The sequence below is a fragment of the Chiloscyllium plagiosum genome, chromosome 5 (genome assembly GCF_004010195.1).
Source record: "Chiloscyllium plagiosum isolate BGI_BamShark_2017 chromosome 5, ASM401019v2, whole genome shotgun sequence".
Taxonomy (NCBI): Eukaryota; Metazoa; Chordata; class Chondrichthyes; order Orectolobiformes; family Hemiscylliidae; genus Chiloscyllium; species Chiloscyllium plagiosum.
This window is the reverse complement of record NC_057714.1, coordinates 42016017-42042718: the sequence shown is the minus strand read 5'-3', so window position 1 is coordinate 42042718 and position 26702 is coordinate 42016017. Positions and strand designations below refer to the sequence as shown.

Genomic DNA, 26702 nt, shown 5'->3' with positions numbered 1-26702 from the left:
GTCTCCTTCCTATCGGAAAGATGTTGTGAAACTTGAAAGGGTTCAGAAAAGATTTACAAGGATGTTGCCAGGGTTGGAGGATCTGAGCTACAGGGAGAGGTTGAACAGGCTGGGGCTGTTTCCTCTGGAGCGTCGGATGCTGAGGGGAGATCTTATAGAGGTTTACAAAATTAAGAGGGGCATGGATAGGATAAATAGACAAAGTCTTTTCCCTGGGGTCGCGAAGTCCAGAACTAGAGGGCATAGGTTTAGGGTGAGAGGGGAAAGATATAAAAGAGACCTAAAGGACAACTTTTTCACGCACAGGTTGGTACATATATGGAATGAGCTGCCAGAGGATGTGGTGGAGGCTGGTACAATTGCATTTAAGAGGCATTTGGATGGGTATATGAATAGGAAGGATTTGGAGGGATATGGGCCGGGTACTGGCAGGTGGGATTAGATTGGGTTGGCATGGATGGGCTGGACCGAAGGGTCTGTTTCCATGCTGTACATCTCTATGACTCTATGACTCTATCAGCAGTATGCACAGTTGAGTTGTTCCTGGCCACAAAATATAGGCTAATTTCTTTGACTTGGGAGACATCTGGGGCTAAAGAATTGCAAGTAGATTTCTGAGTACCTGTAGTTCTTAAATTGAATTCTTCCAGAGGACTTTATATAATTTCAATACTGAGAGTATTCATTTTTATTTAAACCCACAACTTTCCTTAACAGTTATCGGTATGCTGTAAATTTATCTGTACCTCACTTGCAATATGGATCACAATCTCCAATAAATTGAGCTGACGGCATTGATAGAATAGCATTGATTGCTTTGTATACATCATCAGAGATCAACAAATCAAATTCAAGTGCAGTAAAACATGTTAATTTCAATATGTCTAAATGATGGACAGGAATAAACCACCTGGCGTGTCAAGTCTTCCATGTCGTTAAGTTGCAACTCAGCATCAGTTTGCTGGAAGAAGTGTAAAATAAAATGCTAGATTAATTCAGGGAAAATTCTCTCCATCCCTCAAGAAGCAATCAAATGAAGGCCACTATGATTATGAGGTACTTCACCCTCTGAAATCTATTTCATACAGTGATATGTGCCTCATCCAATTTCCTTCTGAATGTCTGCAGCAAATCCACATAAGCCTGCAACTTGTTCCAAAGGTCAATACACTCTGTGAAAAGCAAAAGGTCTTGATATATGGTTGTAATTCCAATTCGAGAACATTGGACTATTTCAAACAATGGTTAAAACAATGACCTTTTTTCTTGGCACCATTGTTAAAAGCTACATAGCTGGATTGCTGTTTTTCACACAGTTAAGTATTTGATAGAAATCCATTACTGTATTTGAATCTCGAATGAAAACCACTGAAAAACTATCGCCTAAGATGTTCTTTCAACAAAATGCAAAACATCTTCCCTTTGGAACATATTCATTTATGTATTTCTGTAGAGTTTAAGGTCATGTTGGCCATGAATTGAAGGCTTGAGGTTTGCACAGATAATCAGTAAAATTACACTTCTTAAAATAAAAGCATGCTTAATAAATGTTCCATTGCTTTTCAGAAAGCTGGCAATTAGGGTAATATCTGGAGAGAGTAGAATGACAAATCAGGCACCCTTTCTTTATTAGGAGTCATAGTTGGGGGGTGGTTAGCTCAGCTGGCTGAATAGCTGGTTTGTCTGAGATTGTCATGAAGGACTGTCTTTCTCAACCTCTCCCCTCACATGAGACATGGTGACCCTCAAGTTAAACACCACAGATTATTTTTCTCTAAAGAGAGAGCAGCCGTATGGACTCATAATACTATGATGATTTTATGTTTGTTTGGATAGCTTAATTTTGATCAGTTTGTTTGTGATGTTACCTGCACACATATCTCATTTGTATAATTGATACTGAGTCAATGAGAAAATGTTGCATTATCAGACATGTTAAACTTTGGATGAGATATTAAACTGAGCTCCTTCTACTGATCACACAGAATTTAATCTTGAGCACTTTTCAAGATGGAGCAGGGAATTCTCCCAATTTCCCTGATTAATGTTTAAATTAGATTAGATTAATTACAGTGTGGAAACAGGCCCTTTGGCCTAATAAGTCCACACCAACCCTCCGAAGAGCCACCCACCCCCACATTTACCCCTTCACCTAACACTACAGGCAATTTAGCATGGTCAATTCACCTAACCTGCATGTTTTTGGACTGTGGGAGGAAACCGGAGCACCCGGAGGAAACCCACGCAGACACCGGGAGAATATGCAAACTCCACACAGACAGTTGTCTGAGGTGGGAATTGAATCCGGGTTTCTGGCGCTGTGAGGCAGCAGTGCTAACCACTGTGTCACCTTGCTGCCCACTATTAGATTGGTATTCGCAACAGTGATGTTTGAGAATCATGTTGCGCACAAAACATCTCATGAATTTGGGTTTGAACTTTGAACTCAGAAGTAAAGGTCATGTACAGAATCCAACAACAGTGGTTTTCAAAGAAAAGTTCCTTGTCTGTTTTTGATTTGTATTGTGAAGCATTATATTAAATGTCATTCATCAATCCAACTTCAAGATGGATATTTAAAATCACTAAAGCAGGCTTTTGGAAAGAAAATTGTATTTGTTCTGATCTTTTGTTTTAAATGAAGACAAAAGAATAGAAAAGCACTGAATGGAAAAATACCAGAACAAAAATATAATTTGTTTCTGATAATCCTTTTTTATATATCCATTTTCAATTATACAAGTCAGCAACTTGTGAGCATTGTAACATTCAAGGAACAAGGATTTCTAAGAAGTCCAAAGATGTGCAGGTTTGTGGATTGGCCATGCTAAATTGTCCATAGTATGCAAGGGTTTGTAGGCTAGGTGGGAAATGCAAGGTTTCAGGGAAAGCATGGCGGGTGAATCTGCGTGAGATGCTCTTCGGAGGGGTTGGTGTGAACTGAGTGAGCCAAATAACCTGCTTCCTCTCTGTCGGGATTCTGTGATTCTAAGAGGTTGTCATATTTGACTGCTTCAAAACATTCAGTTTTACCTAGGAACAAAGGTGGAACTTGTTGCAAAGTTTAAACAGTAATAGGTCACTTCAAAACATTTTGAGTGTCACTGAAACATAGCTAAAAGGTTACAGGCAGTTAGAGAGAAAGACTATTTAGATGTTTGGGGTCATCTGTGTGACAGAGAGAGTAAACAGTGCTACTGTTTAACTGAAATACTGCGAAAGCAACTGAATGGCATTGGTTCTGTAAATTGTGGCTCAGGGAGACATCGTAAGAATAGTTAGATTGTTCTGTGCCATTTCAAATTAGGAAGCAAGTATACGAGTCACTTCATGTAACTGAGCAAGATTAGAACTCTGTGGATAAAATAAGCACTGTACCAAGGGTTTGGTGAAGCCAGCTACCTGAAAATCTGGAGATCTGGCTCTGAATACTGAAGTTTCAAGAATCCAGGTCAGCATGACATATCAGAACATGAGCAGTCATTGAGGCAGTCTTGTACAGAGTGGCTTTGGAATTGTAAAGCTAGGTCTTTGAAAAAAGAAAAATTGTAACTTTTTGCGATGTTTTAATGAGATTTGAAGACCGACCATGTTACCAGTGTCTGCAGATGTTTCTTGATTGCATTTGCTATTTAATATGCTCAGTGTTGCCCATATTTGTCTGTTAGTTCTGATTGTTAGAATATACGTTATACAGATATTCTGGATAGTTTTACTTTCTAACATTCTATAAGCAAAGTTTCTTAAAAAAAAGTTACTGGATCCAGATCGTAATATACATTTTGTGTCAAGATTAGAGTGGTGCTGGAAAAGCACAGAAGGTCAGGCAGCATCCGAGGAGCAGGAAAATTGACGTTTCGGGCAGGAGCCCTTCAGCAGGAATCTTCCTGCTGAAGGACTCCTGCCCAAAATGTTGATTTTCCTGCTCCTTGGATGCTGTCTGACCTGCTGTGCTTTTCCAGCACCACTCTAATCTTGACTCTGATCTCCAGCATCTGCAATCCTCCCTTTCGCCTATTTACATTTTGTGGTCAGGTCTGAGGTCATTATGTAATGGAACGGGGTTGTCTACAATTTGAAATCCACAAACAAATACAATTGCTGGACCTTTTTGTGGTTCAAGCTAATTAGATTTTCACTGAGAATTTCACGATACATCTTGCAACTAATACGGCTTTCTGTCAGTTGCTGCAACTGAAGGAGGATTTGTCTCCATTTGATTTGTAATAATTCGCCTAGGTTCAGCAAAGATCATTGGCAGAAAGGTTAGTGTTAAAATTAGGATTGGAAAAAGCAGAAATCTGGAATTCACAGCATCAGAGGTGGAAGAAGCAAAGTCTAAGCAGAGTTAAACACAGCATGACTTGGCTAGAATTCAAATGCAGGATGAAGCAGCTAGAATTAGAAAAGGAAAAATAAAAGAAAGAATTTTAAAGAGACAGGCAAATGTATGTACTTGAACTCCAGAAAGAGAATTTGGTAAGGGAGAAGAGAGATAAGAAAAGAGAACTTCAAAGAGGGAAAGAAATCAGAAAGCATGTACTGAATAAAAGTGAAGGAGTGGAAGTAGGTCCCATTGAATTTTCTCCAATATTCAATGAGATTTCAATTGATGTGATAATCCTCAACTCCACTTTCTTACCTTCTCCCCATAACCCTTGATTCCCATACTAATTAAAAATCTGTATATCTTAGTCTTTAATATATGTAATGCTCCAGCCTCTACAGCCCTGTGCAGTAAAGCATTCCACAGATTCACTATTATCTGAGAGAAATTCCTCCTCATCTTTTGTCTTCAATGGCTAACCCATTACTCTGGTCCTAGCCTGGCCCACATGGAGAAACAATCTTCTTGTGAGTATTCTGTCAAGTTCCCTAAGAATCCTGTTGATTCAGTAAGGGCACCTCTGATTCCCTTAAATGCCAATGAGTACAGACCCAACCTATTCAAAAAAAAGCTGCAAATGCTGGAAATCAGAAACAAAAACGGAACATGCTAGAGAAACCTAGAGAATGTTCCGAAGAACGGTCACTGGACTCGAAATGTAAACTCTGCTTTCTCTTCACAGATGTTGCCAGACTTGCTAAGTTTTTCCAGCAGTATCTATTTGTGTTTCCAACCTACTTAACCTCTCCTCATAAAACAATCCCTCCATATGCAGAATCGGCCGAGTGCATCTTCTCTGGACTGCCTCTGAATGCCAGTGCATCTTCCATTGGATAATGTGCCCAAGACTGTTCACAGTACATCAGCTGTTATCTGCCTAGTTCCTTGCATAATTTTAGCAAGACCTCCCTATTTTTATACTCCATTCTCTTTGACAGAAAGGCCAACATTCCATTTGCCTTCCTGATTACCTGCTGAGCTTTTATGCTAGCTTTTTGTGATTTATGGGCGAGGTCTCCCAAATCCACATGTGCTATAGCTTCCTGCACTCTTGTTCCATTTAAACATTCTCATATATTCTTCTGACAAAGTGCATAACCTCACATTTTCACACATTGTATTCCATTTGCCAAATTTTGTCCATTCACTTAACCTCTGCAGACTGAGTCATCTTCAGAATTTGCCTTTCCTTCCCACATATTTTTGTGTCATCTGCAAACATAGCTGTAGTACGTTTATTTTCCTCATCCAAGTCATTGTATATATTGTAAATAATTATGACCCCAGCACTGAGCGCTATTGCATTCTACTAGTTTCAGGCTTCCATCTTGAAAATGTTCTATTTAACCAAATTCTCTATCTTCCACTTCTTAGCCAATCTTTATTCATACTAATATATTGAAAATCTCGTTCCTTTCCAAGAAAGACCAGGAGGCCAAAGCATTAAACAGCAGGAGCTTCATTAATGAAATGCTCATTCTGCAGGTGACAAGATTAGACTAAGCTTTTTCCCATACAAAATGGGTGAGACGTTGTCATTAAGTTAAGTGATTGGAATCTTAAAGTGACAGTTCACTGTACTTAATCAAATACACAATATCCCCCCCTTCACATCAGAGGTTCCTGCAATGAAAACATTCCCAATGTTATACACAGGTGAACTTTGAGTCATCAAGTGGGTTAGGTTCCCATATGTTAACAAAAATTGGCTCAGTCTTTTGGATAGTGATCCTTGTTCTCGAGTTATCTTTAGGGAATGTTTTGTTGTCTGAACAAACCTTTCTGCCAAACCAATCATAGTTGGGTGATAAGGAACTGATTGGATATGTTGAATTCCATTCTGCTTTAAATAGTCTGTAAACTGTTGTGATATAAACTGTGGACAGTCATTACTAACAATTTGTTACAGGTAAGCAAACCTTGCAAAGATCTCCTTCAATCCTTCAGTTGTTTTCTGTGAAGATGCTGTCTTCGTGATGACAACTTCAGGCCATTTAGTATGTGTGTCAACCACTATGAAAAATATTTGGCCTTCAAACGTTTGAGCATTGTCAAAACGGATTCTTTGGCATGGCCTTTTTAGCTATGAGTGTAATGATACTAATGGAGGTAGGTTGTGAACCCTTGTGCAAGCTGTACAAAATCCCCATCTTCTCCTCAATTTCAACATCGAGCGCTAGCCACCAAAAATAATTCCTATCTCCTTTATTCTGACAATGCCATGGTTAGTCAATTTAACATGTTTCCTTAACTATGTGGAATGATAACCCTCTTTCCTTACAGGAGACATCCTGTTTGTACAGAGAGTTCTAGCTTCTTTGTGACTTATGATTCAGTTCTGGGGTTGTTCCTTTGGCATAAAGTACCTATCCATCACTTTTGATAGTACTGGATCATTACTAATGTACTTGTTGTCCTGTATTTCTGGAGTGTTCTCTACTTGTTTGGAGTAGCAAATGTCTACATAATGATATGTTTGCAGTCAACTCATTTAGCAAAAGTAATTGAGAAAGCCCACCAGCATTACCATGTTGGTTGGATTGCTGAAAATTATTCCCAGAGCTTCTTTCCCTCTCTGTGCATTGTTCATTTCTGCTTTGTTTAATAGTCTTGATACAAAAGCTATTGGCTTCTTTTCATCTTTGGGTAATATATGCTAAACAACTGTTTCCAATTGATATGGTGTTGTATTGTATGTTAATTTGCAATGGTAACTTGCAAAATGGGTCAGAACACACAGAGGAAACCCACGCAGACGTAGGGAGAGAGTGCAAGCTCCTTTGGCATAATAAATTGGACAAAGGTTTGAGAATGGTTGCAAGATTTGGAACAAACCTTACGTAAAAATTTGGCAAGCCTAAAGATTTTTGTACTTGGTTCAGTTATGGTTTTACCCTTGAAGGTGACTTCTGTAAACCCTTATCATCCTGGTCGAGTACTCCTGAAGGGGCCTCACCGACATCCTGAACAACCTCAACATGTTGTCCCAATTCCTATTCTGAAAGGTTTCAGCAATGAATGCAATCGTGCTAAATGCCTTCTTAGCCAACCTGTCTATCGGTGACAAACTTCAAAGAATTATATACCTGAACCCCTAAGTTTCTCTATTCTACAACATCAGCCAAGGGCTTACTTTTACTTGTATAAATCCTGTCCTTGTTTGTTTTACCAAAGCATAATACCTCAAATTAAATTCCATCTGCTCCCTTCAGCCCACTGACCCAATGTAATCTTAGATAACCTTCACTGTCCACTATACCACCAATTTTGGTGTCATCATAGTGTACCAACTATGCTTTCTGTATTCTCATCTAAATCATTTACATATTGACAAACAAGAGAAGACCCAGCAGTGATCCCTGTGGAGCACTGCTGGTCACAAGCCTCCAGTCTGAACAACAACCCTCACTCTTTCTCTCTCTCTCTCTTTCTCTCTTGTCGTTAAGCCAATTTTGTATCCAATTGGCAAGCTCACTCTGAATCACGTGATCTAACTTTACTCATTAGACTACCATGCGGAACCTTGTCAAAGGCTTTACTCAAGTTCAAGTAATCAATGTATACTACTCTTCCCTCATCAATCTTCTTGGTTACTTCTTCAAAAAGCTCAATCACGTTTGTGTGACACAATTTCTCTCACACAAAATACAACAGCACACTCTTCAGGAGGTTAGCGATTCTTTCCCTCAAAATTACTTAGCCTTCACCTCACTCTGCTGAAGTCTTGTATATGCTGACCATGCTCTTTACAATAAAATCTTGGGTCTCAGAAAGAAAAAGAGTCTAATGTTCAGATGAGGAGGGGCATCGTGTTCGCAAGTTTTATTTCACCAAACATCTTCATTTATGTCTTATATGTACAGAAGAATGATGGAGAAATATTGGGTGGAATCTTATAGATATCTAAGTTAAGTGGGCTATTACGAGATCTATGGCAGAATCGGGCAAGATGTTCAGTGAAGATCATCTCAGCATTGAGATCATTGTGCCATTTCTTCTACACTTTTCTTGTGGTGAGTTTCACTTAGCAACATAGAGTTCCTGACTGACACTTGTTAAAAGTCCAACTCTAAACATTAATATTCTGGTTGCAGTCTTACCAAACATGTCAAACAAGCTATCCGTTGAGGCATGCTCTGAGGTCACTGAGATTGCATGCCATAATAACTATGGGCATCCAACAGCTGACAGCCTCTGTGAACTTTCAAGCTCTGTGCAATGAACTTACTGTTTCTGTACTTCAGCATTGCACCTCAGGCTGCACGATGCGGCAAGGACATTGTGTACTCAAACAAACACCTAACTCATGATCTGAACCAGGCTGCATCTGTGGGATCATTGTAACCATACTTGGATGATCATCACATCCCTACCTTGCAATGCTAGAGATGCCAAGCTCACATTAATGATATCTCCCTGTTCCATTTAGCACAGATTCAAAGCCAGGAAGCTCATCGTTGCTGTCAACACACCTCCATGTAAGTAGGAGATAGCATTTACTCATGGATTCTGGCACAATAAGTCGAGAGTAGCCTCCAAGATCAGTTCATTCCCTTCTTGGGGCAGTCAGAATCAGGATACTCTCATCATTATGAGTGAGAGTTGAGTGATAAGTAGTACTTTTCTATCCTATTGTGGGCTGTTTTCTCCTGGAACAAGAGGGAGTCAGGTTATTGAGGGAGACACAAATGGATGGCATAGTTATTAATGTAGGTGCAGATGGAGAGATGCCTCAAGCAGGTGAATAGGCAGCAGGGACGTCATGCAGGGTTAGTAGCTTCATGGGTTATAGGGTGAGGTTCAGTAGGGAATGATATTGCAGGCAGTAATGAGGGTGGTAGAACATGAGCCTTGGTGGGAGATGATAACAGTAGCTGGTAAATTCACCATAGTCCCATAGGACCATGAGACTGATCTCATAAGAGAGAGATGACTGGTGAAAAGTTTCACCTGAGGACCACCTTGCCTCAAGTGAAGGGCGAAATTGAGAAGATGGAGCTTTCATGATGACCTTAGCTGTTATGAGAACTGAAATTGCACTTGCATCACCCTGCACCACAAACCAGCAGTCCAGTCAACTAGGCTATCCGACAGTACCAGAGATCGTGTGAGTATGAAGTATCATATAAGATGGTATCACCTTTGCTGAGGGAGTGGAGAGGGTCATCAAGTGCTTCCAATGATCATAGAGTCATACAGCGCAGAAATAGACCCTTCACTCCAACTTATCCCGGCTAACCAGGTTTCCCAAACTAAACCAGTCCCAATGTTTTCTTTATTTATTCATGATATATGGGAGTCACTGACTAGGCCAGCGTTTATTGCCCATCCTTAATTGCTCAGAGGTTAGTTAAGAGTCAACCATGTTGATGTGGGTCTGGAGTCACATGTCAGCCAGACCAGGTAAGCAATGTAATTTCCTTCCTTAAAGGGCATTCGTGAACCAGATTTTCTTTTGACAATTGACAATGGATTTCTGGTCATCTTTAGACTAAATTCAAGATTTTTATTGAATTCAGATTTGACCATCTGCCTTGGTGGGAATCAAATCCACGTCCCCAGAACATTACCTGGCTCTCTGGACCAAGAGTCCAGCGATAATACCACTCAGCCATCGCCTCCCTTTGCCTATGTTTGGCCCACATCTCTCTAAACATTGCTATTTATGTATCTGTTTAAATGCCTCTTAAATGTTATAACTGTGCCTGTATCTACGACTTCTACAGGCAATTAATTCCATATATGAACCACCCTCTATATGATGTCCCTCAGCCCTTTTGCTAATGGTAGCCACATAAGATTGATGGGGAGAAGTTTTGTGAAGGAACGATGATATATTTCCAAGTCAGCATGGTGAATGACTGGGCTGGGAACTTGCAGCTTCTGGTGTTGCTACGTATCAGCTGCCTTTGTCCTTCAAGATGGGTAGTGGTTTTGGATTTGGACAGCATTATCTAAAAAAACCTTGGTCATTTTCTGAAGTGTCATCTTTTAAATGCTGCTATTACTGTATCAGCAATAGGGGGACTAAATGTTTGTGGATGTAGTGCCAGTTAAGCAGGCTGCTTAGTAAGTAGGGAATATTTAATTACACTCTGAACTTTACATTATTCATGGCGGACAGGCTTTTGGGGAGTCAGAAGGTGAGTTAGTCACTACAGGATTCCATGTCTGTGACCTGCTCTTGTGGCCATTATATTCATAATACTAGTCCAGTTCAATTTCTGGTAAATTAAAATATCTAAGATGTTGATAGTGAGTGACATAGTATTGAAAATATCACTGAATGTTGGATGTGTTTGCTGACACCAGCATGTGCATGCTGTGTGCTACTTAAATTTACATATGTGCGTTTAACCTAGTCTGGGGTGAGGGCGGAGCTTCCTGGTCCATAGTCCTCATTGCATTCTCATACTACCCTCATTTTCCAATACTAAATCATGTTTTAAAACTGTGCTTCTTCTCTATGCGTAAGCCATGTGACCTTTGCATATGAAGTCATACATAAATTTTACATTATGCACATTTCTGGATAAGTATGCTGTTGTCCACAATTGCAGGTGCCAGTCAACACTACCTTAAAGGGCAATGATCATGTTCTCTGATTGCATAGCACTTATGAGATGGCTGAACTGAAGTTATGAAGATCTGATATACTTAAATCTTCTTGCCACACTTTGTCAAATGTGGCCTTGAGGCAAGAGCAGTCGATATCACTTCACCTTGGCTCTGGAATTTGGGTGCTTTGTCCTTGTTTGAACCAAAGCTGTAAAGTATTCAGGAGCTGAGTGGATTTTGTGGAACTCAAGCAGATTATTTCTATGCAAATGCTGCTTGGAAGCGCTGTTGATGAGATCTTCCATCTCTGAACTGATGATCAAGACACTAATTGGTATGGCAGTCTTAGTCCTGCTTTTGGTATACGGGACATCCCTGGGTAATTTGACATCTACCCAACAACGCGAAAGAGTTGTAGCCGTGTTGAAACACCTTGGCTAGGAGCACAGTTAGCTAAGGAGCACATATTTTCAGTATTGTTGCAGGAACCTTAGAAGGGCCCTCAGCCTTTGCAGTATTCAGTGCTCCAATCGTCCTTGATATCATGTGGAGTGGATCAAATTTGCTGAAGACTAGCATCTTGATGCTAGGGTCCTTGGGAGGAGGCTGAGATGGATCATTCAGCATTTGAATGATTTGACAGATTTTGATGAATGGATGAATAATGTGTCAAATCATGATAGGCATAAAATTAAAACAGTAATATTTGTAGATCGTATCTCTGCATTTGCATTGTGTGATTTGTGTACTTTGTCATCCAAATTATTGGTTTTGCAGTGGGTCACTGTTCCAAAATAGATGACCTAGTGCATCCTCACCATCAGTTTTGTTCACTCGATTGGATGTGAAGGCATTGGAGATGGTGCAGAAGAGGTTTACCAGGATGTGTCTGGATTAGAGGGTATGAGCTCTAAGGAGAGGCTAGAAAAACTGGGGTTGTTTTTTCTGGATGCTGAGGGGAGACTTGATGGAAGTCTTTAATATTATGAGATGCATAGGTAGGGTTGACAGTCAGAATCTTTTTCCCAAAGCTGAAGTGTCTAAAACTAGGGGGGCATACATTGAAGGTGAGAGGGGTAAGTTCAAAGGAGATGTGAGGGGCAAGTGTTTTTTACACAAAGAGTGGTAGGAGCCTGGAATGTCTGCCAGGTGTAGTGGTGGAGGCAGATACGATAGAGGCATTTAAGGGACTTCAAGATAAGTACATGGATATGCAAGGAATGGAGGGTTATGGACCAAGTGCAGACAGAGGGCATACGTTTAATTTGGCATCATGTTCATCACATCATCGTGTGACTCTGAACTCAGGACTCTGAAAAGCATTGATGTACAGAGGGACCTTGTGGGGTTCAAGTCCATAGCTCTCTGAAAGTGGCCACGCAAGTAGACAAGGTGGAAAAGAAGGCATATGGCATGCTTACCTTGATTGGTTGGGAAATTGAGTACAAGAGTCCGGACATCATGTTGCAGCTTTATATGACTTTGGTTAGGCCACACTCCGAGTATTACATTGAATTCTGGTTGCCACATTACAGGAAGGATGTGGAGGCATTGGAGAAGGTGCAGAAGAGGTTTGCCTGGATTAGGGGGTATAAGTTATAAGGAGTCAATTCTGGTGCCATTGATTTGACTGCTGTTGCTTTCCCCTGAGAGGCCATTGCCTAAACATATCCAAAAACAATGTACTGTGTACCTGTTTGAGAAAGGAATGGCCACAGGGTACTCCTGCACTACCTGTCCATGCTTACTCATCTTCTTGATGGTCACTCAACTCTTCTCTGTCTGTGTAGACCTTACTGGTAGTGTGACCAGCTCAATAAACATGCTATCCACAAAATTCTCAACCTCATGAATGTGCTATAGTGAGTCCATCTGCAGCTACAGGCACCCTATGTGGCAAATCAGGTGCTGAACACACTTTCTGTTTAAATGGTCACCAAGGAAGCTGATTGAAAAGGAACATTCCATGGAGCCAGGTTTCCCTGTCATTTTGAACGTAATCGACAAAAGACAATAATCCAGGAACTGATTGCACAACCTCACCCATTAGTCACCAATCTCTGATCTGTCACTCCCGCTCGTTATTACGAGCAGACTACTACTGCAAAAAATACTTTTTCTGTCTCTTGACACTACTCACTCATTCTGCAAACTTGGTTGCTGAAGACCCAAGCCTATGTCACTTTTTCAGTCATGACATCCGCTCCCCCCCGCCCAAGTTCTTATCTTCACCTGCAAATATCTCTACAGTTTTGCCATCACTTCAATCAATAACTTCCTGAAACATTAAGCCTCTATTTGCACTTTGTTCTCCTGTGATACTTCACCATTGATTATTGTTACACTTTCAACCACCAAATTCTTTGAAGTACAACTTTAAAGTCTCTAATTTATCTTCTTCTTCTTACTTTTGAAAGACTACTGGATACTACATTTTTTCATCACTGCTTTTTCTTGTTTCCGACTCTTAACTTCATCCTGTCTAATTTTGCTCCTTCCCTTGTTAATCATTTCGTACCCTGATCAGTAAAGTGTTCAAGAACTTATTTTTAACCAGTACTATATACTGTAAATAAAAATTGTTAATGGTTTACCCGTAGAAAAATCTATGCTAAATAGATTTGCTTTATGATCCTCTTATGGATGAAAGTGCCCAGAAGTCCAAACTGGAAGATGATATACTAAGAGTTGGTAAATTTTTAATATTTTACAATGTACTAAAGATATGCAAAGGCATAAAAAACAGGTACAAATGCAGTAGAGTTTATTGTTATACATGCACAACTAAAGGAAAGTAATTTGCCTTTTCTTAGCTTCCTAAGAGACCACATTTTTCTTTTTCTGGAACTATAAACTGAAATGAAAGTTCAACTAGTGTCACAAAACTTAAAAAATCAAAGGTTGCATATATTGCTGAACTGCGCAATGCAATGTTCCTTGGAAGCGCTAACACAGACTTTGAGACAGAATGGCACTGGGAATCTTTTGACATTAAAAGAAATTCTGGCTGATAATTCTCTGGTTGAGCTGCAGTGTTAAAGAGCTGCAAATGCACAGAACAGCAGAATGGAAGTATCATCCATATCTCTCTTTCCATTTGGGAAAAAGACCAAAAAGCCAGAAATGCTCAAGGAAAGAATTCATACAAAAAAGTCCTAAAGTCACGTGATGAAACATTGAATCGAAGAACAGTCGTGTCACCCTGCAAATAACAGCATATCATCATTGCAAAGATCGAAAGGACCTGGAGCAAAATAACTTCCCATCTTGTGGTCTAGACATTTGATCTTCAGAATTTTGTTTTTCTGTTTCCAGAGGAACCTCGATTATGCAAAGGACACGGGCAGGGAGTACTTCGTTTGGTTAATAGAATGCCAGTTAATCGAATGCCGGGTAACATAGTTAGCCAAGCTTCGAGACCTTGCGATCTTGTTCGGATAATCGGAATTTCAGTTAATCGAATGCCAGATAATCGAGGTTCCTCTGTATACTGTTTTTCTAATCTGTAGTATATGCATTAAACCATTTGTCTTTTGTCTGTCATCGTGATCATGTGGGGAGAGTGGTTTTGAGGGGGTGCAGTTTAAGTTGCATAAAGTTAAACCTGTTATAATCGGTAGTTTTTCCGTAACTTAAATAAACTGATGTGAATTGCTTTTGTTCTGAATAACAATCAAGCAAATTGGTCATTTTTGTGGTCTCATTGGAATTTTGTACATTTTTACATTTTGTGATGGCTTGCACGAAAGTGGGCATGATTGTTGCTGCGGTGTTCGTAGTTCAAACATGACATCGGTAACAGTGGCAGAAGAAGAAAGAAATGAGTAGCATAAAATAATCAACACTGTTGATGAAGTTGGGTTTGATGGGTCAACTGGCCTATTCCTGTCCTCGGTATTATGTTGTGATGTTTCTGTGGTGGAACTAATCTGAAGTTGTTATTCAAAGTTAGGCAAGAACTGAATACAGTTGATTTAAAGCTCCAAAGTAGTTATACTGCACAGTTTGCATTACTCCAAAGCAAAACATGGAAAATACCTAATGTAAACAGTTTCTTTTTGGCTAACAAATATTAAATAACATAAGGTATAATTATACAACACACATCAAGCTTTATAGATGTCACAGGGGCGGCACAGTGACTCAGTAGTTAGCACTGCTGCCTCACAAAACCAGGATCCTAGGTTTGATCCCAGCCTTGGGTGACTGTCTGTGTGGAGTTTGCACATACTCCCCGTGTCTGTGTGGGTTTCCTTCCACAGTCCAAAGATATGCAGGTCAGGTGAATTGGCCATGCTAAATTGCCCAAAGTGTTAGGTGCATTAGTCAGAGGGAAATGGGTCGAGGTGGATTGCTCTTCGGAGGGTCGGTGTGGACTTGTTGGCCCAAAGGGCCTGTTCCCACACTGTAGGGAATCTAATGCCTAAGCAATATATTAGTTTAACTTTAATGAAATATATTCATTGCTCACACAGAGCAATTCAGGATTCTCTATCATGCATTGATCCAACAATTCCAGGCTTGTTTCTGAAGTTAATAATTTAAATCATTTTTTTAAGTTAACAAGGTAAGGACAGTTGCTTCTCACCACCCTTTTAGTTTTTACCTTTTGTTCTGCTTATCTGTCTACGTTTTCTTGGATATGGTTCATGGGTATTCGTCTCGTCCAGCACATTAAGCATGTATCAATTATTCACACGAACTTTGTTGACAGCACCACTCTAATCTAGACTAATTTATAGGGTCAGGACATCACAGGTGAGAATAGTCTTATACTTATCTTGCATTCATACACGAACACTTTCACTCATTGAATGTAGAGATTATTGAAAACTACCAAAGAGTGAGAATTTTGGCTAATGTATCTTTCAATGGTGTGGAGGGACAGTGCAGTTGCCCCATAAAATATTCCCCTAGGGTTAGCTGGTTCTTACATGAACCATATATCCCAACTGCTCACTAAACTGTCGGGAGATGGCCCCTGAGTAGTGTTAAAAATAAATCCTTGATAGTTCAATGTAAATATGAATCCATATTGCTTTGCCTAGCCTTAATCTATATGTACATCTTCAAAAAGTGTATTTGAACATGTCTTCTTTTTTGAGGAATTAAGTTGATCACACACAATTAATCATACAGAATATATCCAATACAATTTATAATCTAACGACATCAGCATCAACGTGAACATTGACAAACCTGTGCATTGTTAAGATTAATTTCCATCAATATTCAATACTGTATATTCGCCTTCACAGTCAGCTTCTCATTGTAAGGATAATTTCACCCACAGTGTAAAGTGGGTAAATTTATATTTTTAATTTAAATTCAGATGATTAATATTTGGGCAGTAACTGATTAATGTTGCTTTCAAATGGCAAGATATGCTGCATGGCACCCGAACTGTTAAACAGTATCCTGTTAAAACAAATAGAATTAGTGACTGACAGGAATATTGGAATGTCAATGGAGGTGCAACATAGATGTTACAAAAGAGTAGACCCAATCTCTATCCCATTCTGCTAATTTTCTTGCACTCGTTTTGGATCTTATTAGCAATGCCAATATTGCGAAATTGGTGGAGGGAAGGGGAGGGAGACTCACTGTAAAGAATCTGGACCCGAAGAAAGTTCTGGCTTCCCTCCATGGTATGCATTTTTGGATATGCAGTTTAAAGTTTCAACTCATTTAACCAAAATTTATGCATATTAGGTGATTATATTTAAGAACCTGCTGTTAGTGAACCTTGCCAGATTTTAATATGACTTGCACTGATACCATAGTTCAAAGAAACAGAAAATACAATGCAGGTCTTAGCAATGAATGAAAACACTCAGAACATTGCAATAAATAAACTAATTGACTTTGTTTCCAGGTGTACCTGAAAAACCGATGATCATTTGAAGAAAGCTTTCTGCCAAGTACATTTACAACAAACTTGTGTTTAACGTGAGGCTGTGTAATGGAGGGGTATATATGAGTACGTGAGTTGCAGAGTGGGGCGGGGAAGTTGAGAGATGGGGATGTTGGTGGCAGTATATGAAGAAAATATTATAACCAAAACTTCATCGGGAATTTCCCTTACAGCATTAATATCCAAGAACTATACTTTGGAGCTCTCTTCCTGAAGAAGTGGTGGAACAGAGTCCTTGAATATTTTTAAGGCAAAGGTAGATAGGTCCTTGTTAAACAAGGCATGAAAGATTATCAGGGTCGGTGGCCACATCGGGTGCAGTGGATGCAATAAATGATGTGTGTGGAGGTGCAGGTGAATTTGTGGCAGATATGGAATGATCCCTTGGGGCCTTGGAGGGAAGTAAGGGGGGAGGTGTGAGCGCAAGGTTTGCATTTCTTGCGGTTGCAGGGGAAGGTGCTGGGAGTGGAGGTTGGTTGGTGGGGGATGTTGACCTGACGAGGGAGTCACGGAGGGAGTGGTCTTTTCGGAACGCTGATAGGGGAGGGGAGGGAAATATATCCCTGGTGGTGGGGTCCGATTGGAGGTGGCGGAAATGACGGCGGATGATACGCTGTATATGGAGGTTGGTGGGGTGGTAGGTGAGGACCAGTGGGGTTCTGTCCTGGTGCTGGTTGGAGGGGCGGGGCTCAAGGGCAGACCCCAAGAGATCCTTCCATATACACCACAAATTCACCTGCACCTCCACACACATCATTTATTGCATCCGCTGCACCCGATGTGGCCTCCTCTATATTGGGGAGACAGGCCATCTACTTGCGGAACGTTTCAGAGAACACCTCTGGGACACCCAGACCAACCAATCCAACCACCCCGTGGCTCAACACTTCAACTCCCCCTCCCACTCCACCAAGGATATGCAGGTCCTTGGACTCCTCCATCGCCAGACCATAGCAACACGACAGTTGGAGGAAGAACACCTCATCTTCCGCCTAGGAACCCTCCAACTGCAAGGGATGAATGCAGATTTCTCCAGCTTCCTCATTTCCCCTCCCCCCACCTTGTCTCAGTCAAATCCCTCGAACTCAGCACCACCTTCCTAACCTGCAATCTTCTTCCTGACCTCTCTGCCCCCACCCCCACTCCGGCCTATCACCCTCACCTTGACCTCCTTCCACCTATCGCATTTCCAACGCCCGTCCCCCAAGTCCCTCCTCCCTATCTTTTATCTTAGCCTGCTGGACACACTTTCCTCATTCCTGAAGAAGGGCTCATGCCCGAAACGTCGATTCTCCTGCTCCTTGGATGCTGCCTGACCTGCTGCGCTTTTCCAGCAACACATTTCCAGCTCTGATCTCCAGCATCTGCAGTCCTCACTTTCTCCTGGAGGATATAGCCCTTGTGTCTGTATTGCCCTTCGAAGGATGCAGGAGCATGAGTGCTCTAGTATACAAAAATGTTAGGAGCTCCCAAGATATCTGACACAGATGTCCAAGATTTGGTCAATATAATTTGAACATCAATGTAATGGGAGCCTCTTCTGTAGTTTGATGAGAGGGTGTTCTCCAAGCATTGTGGTTGTAATCAATTGTGCCCCGCACTTGAGAGAAGCCAGTGATGGAGAGCCCATTGCCCTAGCTGCTCAACTCTCCTCATAGGGAAAAAGAAATGACGAACTGTGCTCTGGAGAAAGTAGCATCTGCTGCATCACAGATGTAATAGTGTGATATCTCCCAAACCTTTACACAATTCCCTCCTCCTGGAAATGAGTCATAAAAAATGTGACACAAAATCAGGGCAGCTGTGACCTTGATAGCACTGGATAGCCACCCAGAGCTTCTGATCAGCTGCAAAGCATTGTCTTCCATTCCTAGCCATGAAATATGTTTCTGGATATCAACCTGTTCAGGAATGTTATTACATACCTCCACAATAGGCAGGACTTGATCCTGGGCCTCCTGGCTCAAAGGTACTCAAATGTCCACTACCACTGTACCATAAGAGCCCTAAAATTGAATTCAAATTTCACTATTTGTCATGGCGAGACTTGAACTCATGCCATCAGAAAAATCACTCAGGTCAAGCAATCACCAGCAACTCGAAATATCAAAAATTGTGTTTCTGACATCTCTTCATATCAATTCTGCACAATCAATCTGACATCCATGTGCTATTCATATAGAAGGTGTTCAGGAGACATTTTTATGAATGTTTATTTGATTACATTCAATTAACCGACATGATATGGAAACAATTAGTCTAGCGAATGTAATGACCATGATTGCTTGACACTATTGTTCTATTACGCATAGCAAGAATTATGAATGTGGGTCGAGATTAGAGTGGTGCTGGAAAAGGATAGCAGGTCAGGCAGCATCCGAGGAGCAGGAAAATCGGCGTTTCAGGCAAAAGCCAGTCATCAGGAATGAACAAATTACGAATGATCTGTCAATGAAATGGAAATTGTAGCCATTTCTGGAGACATAACTGAATCACTGCAAACATGATTTTTGCAATTACCCTGAGCAAGGCCGCTGATTCCAAAAGTGTTACTCTGCACTGAAAGATAAAAAGTAATGTACTTTACATGCTTTGTCAGCCATTTTTGCAGTTAATGCAAGTTGACTTTTGATTTGAGATGTCAAGCCTCTGACTACATATTCTCAGGAATAAATTGCAAGCCCTGTCTGAGACTTGAATTTCAGGACCAACCACAGTCTGATCTGGGACTCTAAAGACTAGATTCTGATAGGGCGAAGCATCTGGTTGATTTTGTCCAACCCCTAGACTAGAATTAGACCAACCACTTGATTGACTGTACTGCTCCCCTTTGCCTTTCAGACAATTGACTGAAGCGCATGGTATGTATTTGCCCTGTAAGCTTCTAGCAGCTGCTGCAAACATGACATTGATGTAGCTCAGTGCCGTACAGCAAAATGTCAACCACTTTGACTGTTAGCAGTCTTCACAAGCTGCTGACCTCTCCCTCTGGGTTAAAAAACAAATAAAACACAGAGACTGGCTACCCCAAAGTATGCACAAAGTAAGTGTTCCCAAAGAAAGCATAAGAGTCATAAATTATATATTTTGTAACTGCATTGGATGCCCCTGCACATTAAGCAACTTGGCAAAAGCATGCAAATTGTACTTGTCCTTGAGCTCAAGGTAAAAGGCCAAAGCAATTTGTGAGATGGTCTGAGAGCAGAGATGATGATGTAATAAGGTTGGTGATTTCTATGAATGAAAGGTCAAACAGAATGACATCCAAGGAGCTTGCAGGAATATTATGGTGAGAACACTATTGGGTGATGGCTGAGACAAGCAATTGATGAGCTGCAGCCACCAGCTAGCCATTCTGACTCAGATGCCAGAAATATGCTATTCTTGGGAAGGAGAGAAGAATTGGAAGTGGTGTATAAATATATGCAAATGCATGGTAATAAGATGGTGTTTGCTCAATGGTGAAATTCTGAAATCACAATTTAAAGCTGAAAGGAAAAAAAATGGGAAAAAGTTTCTTGGCATCAAGATTCTGAAGTTTTTTAAATCTTGTACTTTATCATCTTTCTTGCCATTGTCTATGCCACATTAGGCAAAGAATGTTTTTGCCCACAAATTCTGTTTCTTTTCCCATAGATGCTGCTTGACTTCCTGAGCATTTCTAGAATTTTGGTTTGCTTGTAAAGAGACTTTATGTGTTCACATACTGAAATGTTCAATAACTTCAGAAAGTTTTCAAGATTGGTTTAAACTCAGAATTTCTTATGCAATCCACCTGGGATGTTGATAAGAATTGTTATGCAAAGAGATGGGGAAGGAATTTTGGAAAATTGAGCACTAAGAATGTCTATTGAGGATGAAGATATTAAATTTCACTTGGGTTTCTGTCTTGGGAAGTTATCAATGGTGACAGAGGACGATTATCTTTTTTTGAATATTATGGTATTAATAAGATTGTTATTAAGTTTGACCACGATAAATAGAAGCAAAGTATGACAAAGATAAACTGGCAGGTATATCTCCCTTTGTGACTTCCAGGCTTTATACAACAATTCAGAGCACAAATTTAAATTTTAATAGATATTTTTAAAAACTTTTCAAAGCAGTTTCCAGAATACACTAAAAACTACTCTTCAAGGCAATACATGGTCATTATATTTTTGTTGAATTTAAAGATTTTCATTGCTTTAAAAGGTTTCATGCAAGAACTGCATAGATTCATCAAGAAGCAAGACAGTATATTCCTGAAGGCCATTGCTAGAACATGATACAGGCAAATTTTCTATTTTAACAAACAATGAGAAAATCTACTTGTTCTCGTAATAACCCATAAAGCAAGTCCAAGATCTGTTCCAAAAACCATGTGTTCTTGCACTTTCATCAGTGGGTAATTAATTCAATCTAATTCAAACAGACATGTTCACATATTCCATTAAAATGGAACCACCAACCACCATGTCTGTTTTACATGACTCATCTCTCACTAATTTCTTTAGAGAGTGCATTTTGATGTTACATACTATTAATACTTTGCCTATTCATTTAAATCTTTTACAACTTGCATTCACTAAATATCTTATTACCATTTAGAATCTTTGATTTACAGAGTTTCACCTACATTGATGACTTTAGTCCCAGTAGCACAAGTTCTGCTGATTTGAGTGGATTGGTTGCAGAACCAAATTCTACAGGGCGCTCCCTAATATTGGCACACTCCTCTGATGAGGTAGGTAAATTATGAATAGAGAAAGCAAAACTGAAGACTTTGGTCTATTTATTGTCAGTCTTTGTATGGGACCAACTTTGAGAAATAAGGCAACCACTCCCACCCACTTCACTGGAAAGAATTTTTGCAACTTATTTTGTTTTTTGCATCTCCATGTCTGCCCAACATTCAAGAGAAGACTGACAATTAATCTGCTTCCAGTTCTCTGGCAATAATGTACTTTTAATGAGTGAGAGTTGCATGATGTTGTTCTCCCTAAGTTCCATTGTATTCCATGTTACAGTCTTCTGGGCTCAATATTGAGTTCAACACCTTCAAATTGTGAACCCATTCCATCCCTTTTAGCTTTGCTCCAGTGAATCACAGCACAAAATGGAGGAACAACGTCTCATCTTTAGACTAGGCACTTTACAACCTTCTGGGCTCAATTTTGAGTTTCATACCTTCAGATTGTGAACTTATTCCTATTCCTTCCCTTTTTTTAAAACTATACTTGTTACATTCTCTGACATCATGTCTTCTCTCCCCTCCCCCATTCCAGAGGGACTGTCTATTCTTTCCAGTCTGGCTGTTAGACACACCGTTGTTCTGCCATTCTTACATTCCAATCACTTAATCTGGAATATCAGCATCCTTTCTTCCCCCAGCATTCCAACCCCCTCCCCCTCAGTTGCATAAATGCTGCCTCCTGCACACCACTCCAGCTCTGATGCAGCATCATCTAAGCTTGAAACATTAGCTTGCATACTCTCCATTGATGCTGCCTGACCCACTGTGATCTCCAGCATTTTTTGTTTCCATGGTGTTCTTATCAGGAGGCCATTTTGCCACCATTAATTCTCAGTTAAGGTTACTGCAATGTCTACCATTGCATGACAAGAGTTAAAAATCACACAACACCAGGTTATGGTCCAACAGGTTTATTTGGAAGCACTAGCTTTTCGAACGCTGTTCCTTCAGGTGGTTGTAGAGTATAAGATTGTACGACACAGAATTTATAGCAAAAGCTTACAGTGTGATGCAACTGAAATTATATATAGAAAAAGACTTGAATTGTTTGTTTCATCTCTCATCTTTTAGAATGACCATGTTGATTTCAATCTTTCATATGTAGATTTCAGTTGCATCACATTGTATACGTTTGCTATAAATTCTGTGACTTACAATCTTATACTCCATGCCCACCTGATGAAGAAGCAGCGCTCCAAAAGCCAGTGCTTCCAAATAAACCTGTTGGACTAATAATTTGGTGTTGTGTGATTTTTATCTTCGTACACTCCAGTCCAACACCAACACCTCCAAATCATTGCATGATTGATACTGCAACATTTTGAAATATCTTTCTGTTAGAAGCTATTCCTTAAGAATGCAGCACTTTCCCCATGCCCTTTATAATTCTATTACATGAAATAATATAAATATTAATGAGGCCCTCTCAACTGTTTCTTAGAAACTTTCACAGCATATGCTGGAATTCTACATAAATAGGTTTGTACGATGCATCACAGATGCTACAGAATTTCCTGCCCCTTATTGAAATTCACATCTTATCTCAAGTATTAAGGAGGCAAAAGAACATCTGGTCTTATGAGGTTTGGTTTGACTGGGCAAGTCAGTGGTGATCTAGGTTGAATGCTGTACTTTCACCTCAGAGGCCTGACTTTGAATCCAAACAGTTCGTTAGTGAAATTATTTTGCTTGTTTTCCATTTTGCTTAAATATTCACAAGCATATGAAAACATTTCAAACTTTTAATAATTTTTTTTGAGGTTGCTTAGTCTACAAAATGGAAATTTCGCACTGACAAACAAATGAATGCTTTCCTGAAGTTCAGAAATAGAATGAATTTTAATCATCCAGAATGCAAATTTGGAGCGTGCAGTTAAATACTGCAAAAAAAAAACCCTCCGTCCAATTTGCTATAAAGACACCTACTGTAACCAGACGGGCCATTGGTTCATGGGAAGTGGGGTCTGCTCTCAAGTGGCAAATAGTAGAAATATATTAATGAGATGATGTGCCTCAGATTTTACAGTCTTATGCATAATACCTGCAGGCTGTTATTCTAAGGCTCAGAGGACATTCAGCAGCTAAAGGGAAGTGGAAATAGTTGGATCCAGCAGTAAACGTATTTACTGACTGTTGAGAATAGGAATGATTTCCTGAGCCTTCCATGCTAAACTTGGAGTAAAAATCCTTTGTCCCCGAGATACAATTTCTTATCTCCTATGATCTGCACTTTGAGAACCAACTCCTCTAACTTACTAATATCATGCAGAATCTCCGCAAAGGTCTTTCATATCCATAATCTAAAGACCTCCCTGTGATCTCAAGTCAACTGCCAGTCCAAAACCCTTTTCATGATTTCCCCCTGATTTGCAGGCCAGTGGCCTTTACAATATCCCCAAAACCACAGGCTGAAGACCTCTCCATGATGTCCGAATGTACAGTCCAGCACACTATTAACGATTTCCTACTGACCTGCAATCCAATTGCCCTTACCTACCAATCATCTGCTTCCCAGATTCAGCCTTATAGCACAGACCTTATTAGCCAAGTGGCAGCCAGCCACATAATTGGTGAAAAATAGCCAAATGTCATTCAATTTGCCAAGACATTAGTATTAGCTGCATTATATTCAGCATTCCGTAAGATGTTCTACCCTCCATGTCGTTTGTGCAGTCTTCAATTTGGAACTGATTAATAATATCGGATACAAAAAGTATTCCATTCCTTGCACTGATATCAGTTGTTCATCGCATTTTATCTATACAGTCCCATCCTGTAAATGGTAAGAATAAAATAGGAGGACAAGAATAAAACACAAAATAACTCGAAAGGTTTGGTTGAAGCAGGCTCAATTGATTATTTAATCTCATTCCTCTGAAATACTAATGTTGGCATCTTCATATCATATTGCATAATTTCTGAAATAAGTTTTGTATCATATATTTTGATTTTGAAAAACAGAAGCTAAAACATGAAGGTAGCAAGACTGGTGTTCTTGAAGTAAGTAAAATAATTTGAGTTAAAGCTTTTTTTATTAAAAAGCAATGTGTGTACCCCACAACTCAGTGCATCTCTTTTTTTGGTGTAAACAAAAGAATGTCTAAATTGAAGTTATCACTGCTGATCATTTGCAAACTAATACATTGTTTTTTTGTGTTCTGAAATGTTCTTCCTTCATTTCTCTTGTTGCTAACTTGGCAGAGCCTGGATATGATAGATGATAAGGTGAGATGTGTGAAAAGATGTCCAGTATGTTTTTTTTAAACCATCTCATCATTAATCTTTTATGTGTTTTATGTACTTTCTGTGTTGCATTTCCTAACAACATGTAACCTAATATTGTCAGATAGACTGTGGAATGTATACTTCCTGCAGTGTTACTCTTGAATATGCATACTCATATTTAAGTAGAATTATAAATTGTGACTCAAGGGGTGAACTTTATTTTAGCTCAAGCTCATTACTAGGCAAATATTGACAATTTGTTTTTAAATTCATTGTACACAGCACTAATGATTGTCAATTGATGGTCAAAATTTAAATTAGTTTGTTACATATTGGGCTAGATTTTGCTATTACTAACAAATGAATACTGTATGCTTACCAAAAAAGTCAAAGAACTCCATTTGCTGGAAATTACAAACAAAAGCAGAAATTGCTGGGCAAACTCAGCATGTTTTGCAGCATCTGTGGAGAGAAAAGAGTTCACATTTCAGGTCCAGTGAGCCTTCTTCAGAACTGATTGTAGCCAGGAAAAGATTAGTAAATATGCTGAATATGGAGTGGGGAGACCTGTGAGGTGTAAACAATAGATGGAGATGAAGTCCAGAAAGAGAGATGAAATTGGACAAAATAAGGAATGGATAAAAATCAACCTGGAGTACACAACAGTTGCTAATTGGGACCATTAGTTGCTGACAATGGGATGGTTGTGGTAACAGCCCATGTGGTGACAAGGTCTGGTGTTTGGTGGTTCAGATAAGGACATGGACAAAGGTGTTAGGCCCTAAAATTATTGAACTTACTATTAAATCCCAAAGGCTGCAGAGTTTCCAAGTGGAACATGAGGTGCTGTTCTAGCTTATGTTGAGATTTGCTGGGGCACTGCAGCAAGCCTGGGACAGAGATGTTGGCCAGGGAATATGGTGGTAGTTTGAAGTGGCAGACAACAGAAAGCTCAGGGGTAATTTTTATGAACAGAATGTAAGTGTTCAGCGAAGTAGTCACCCTCTCCCCACTGTAGAGGAAACCACATTGGGAGCAGCAATACAGTAGGCTAGATTGTGAAGTGCAGGTAAATTGCTATTTCACCTGAAAAATATGACTGGCTCCTTGGATAGTGAGGAGGGAGGAGGAGAAGGGGCACTCCTATTTCTGCGAGTGTATGGGAAGGTGCTGTGGGGTGTGGGAATAGAGGAAGGTTAGACCACAGTGTCCCAAAGGGAATGGTCCTGCGGAAGGCTGACAAGGAAGGGAAGAGGAATGCATGTGTGGTGGCGGCATCCTGCTGGAGGTGGCGGAAATGGTAGGTAATGATTCTTTGAATGTGGATGCTGATGGGTTGGTAAGTGAGCCAGTGAGGTTAGGAATAGAAGGATAGAGCAAACGAATGCGTGCCTGAAGAGTGGGTGCAGGGAAGAAGGGTTCATATTTTTGGATCATTGGAATCTCTTGGCTGTAAGTGACGTGTGTAAGAAGGATGGAATGAATCTGAATTGGAAGGGGACTAATATGCTGGCAGGAAGATTTGCGAGAGATGCTTGGGAGGATTTAAACTAGTAAGGTGGGAGGGGTGGGACCCAGGGAGATAGTGAGGAGAGGATCACTATGAGACTGCTACAGTTGGGAAAAGGAGCAAGTCAAGCAGTCAGGGCAAAGTGGAGAAAGTGAGGACTGCAGATGCTGGAGATCAGAGCTGAAAAATGTGTTTCTAGAAAAGCGCAGCAGGTCAGGCAGCATCCAAGGAGCAGGAGAATCGACGTTTCGGGCATAAGCCCTTCTTCAGGAATGAGGAGGGTGTGCCAAGCAGGCTAAGATAAAAGGTAGGGAGGAGGGACTTGGGGGAGGGGCGTTGGGAATGCGATAGGTGGAAGGAGGTTAAGGTGAGG

The 26702-nt window shown here is 40.2% G+C and overlaps 1 protein-coding gene across 14 annotated transcripts in view; it reads left to right on the top strand.

The window, feature by feature from the left end:
* The window catches only part of ppp1r9a (protein phosphatase 1, regulatory subunit 9A), a 360369-nt gene that overhangs the window by 278389 nt on the left and 55278 nt on the right, over positions 1–26702 (top strand). For 10 of the 14 annotated variants that reach the window (XR_006311675.1, XR_006311674.1, XR_006311676.1 and 7 more), the window contains 2 exons: positions 21466–21585; positions 24796–24819. The exons of 1 other annotated variant lie outside the window; for it this stretch is intronic. Coding sequence is in view for 10 of the 13 variants with exons in the window: in XM_043689927.1 (XP_043545862.1) it covers positions 21466–21585; positions 24796–24819 (144 nt within the window). In the remaining 3 variants the exon portion in view is untranslated. The remainder of the gene's footprint in view (positions 1–21465; positions 21586–24795; positions 24820–26702) is intronic. 3 more of the 14 variants (XM_043689929.1, XM_043689919.1, XM_043689924.1) reach the window with 2 other exon arrangements.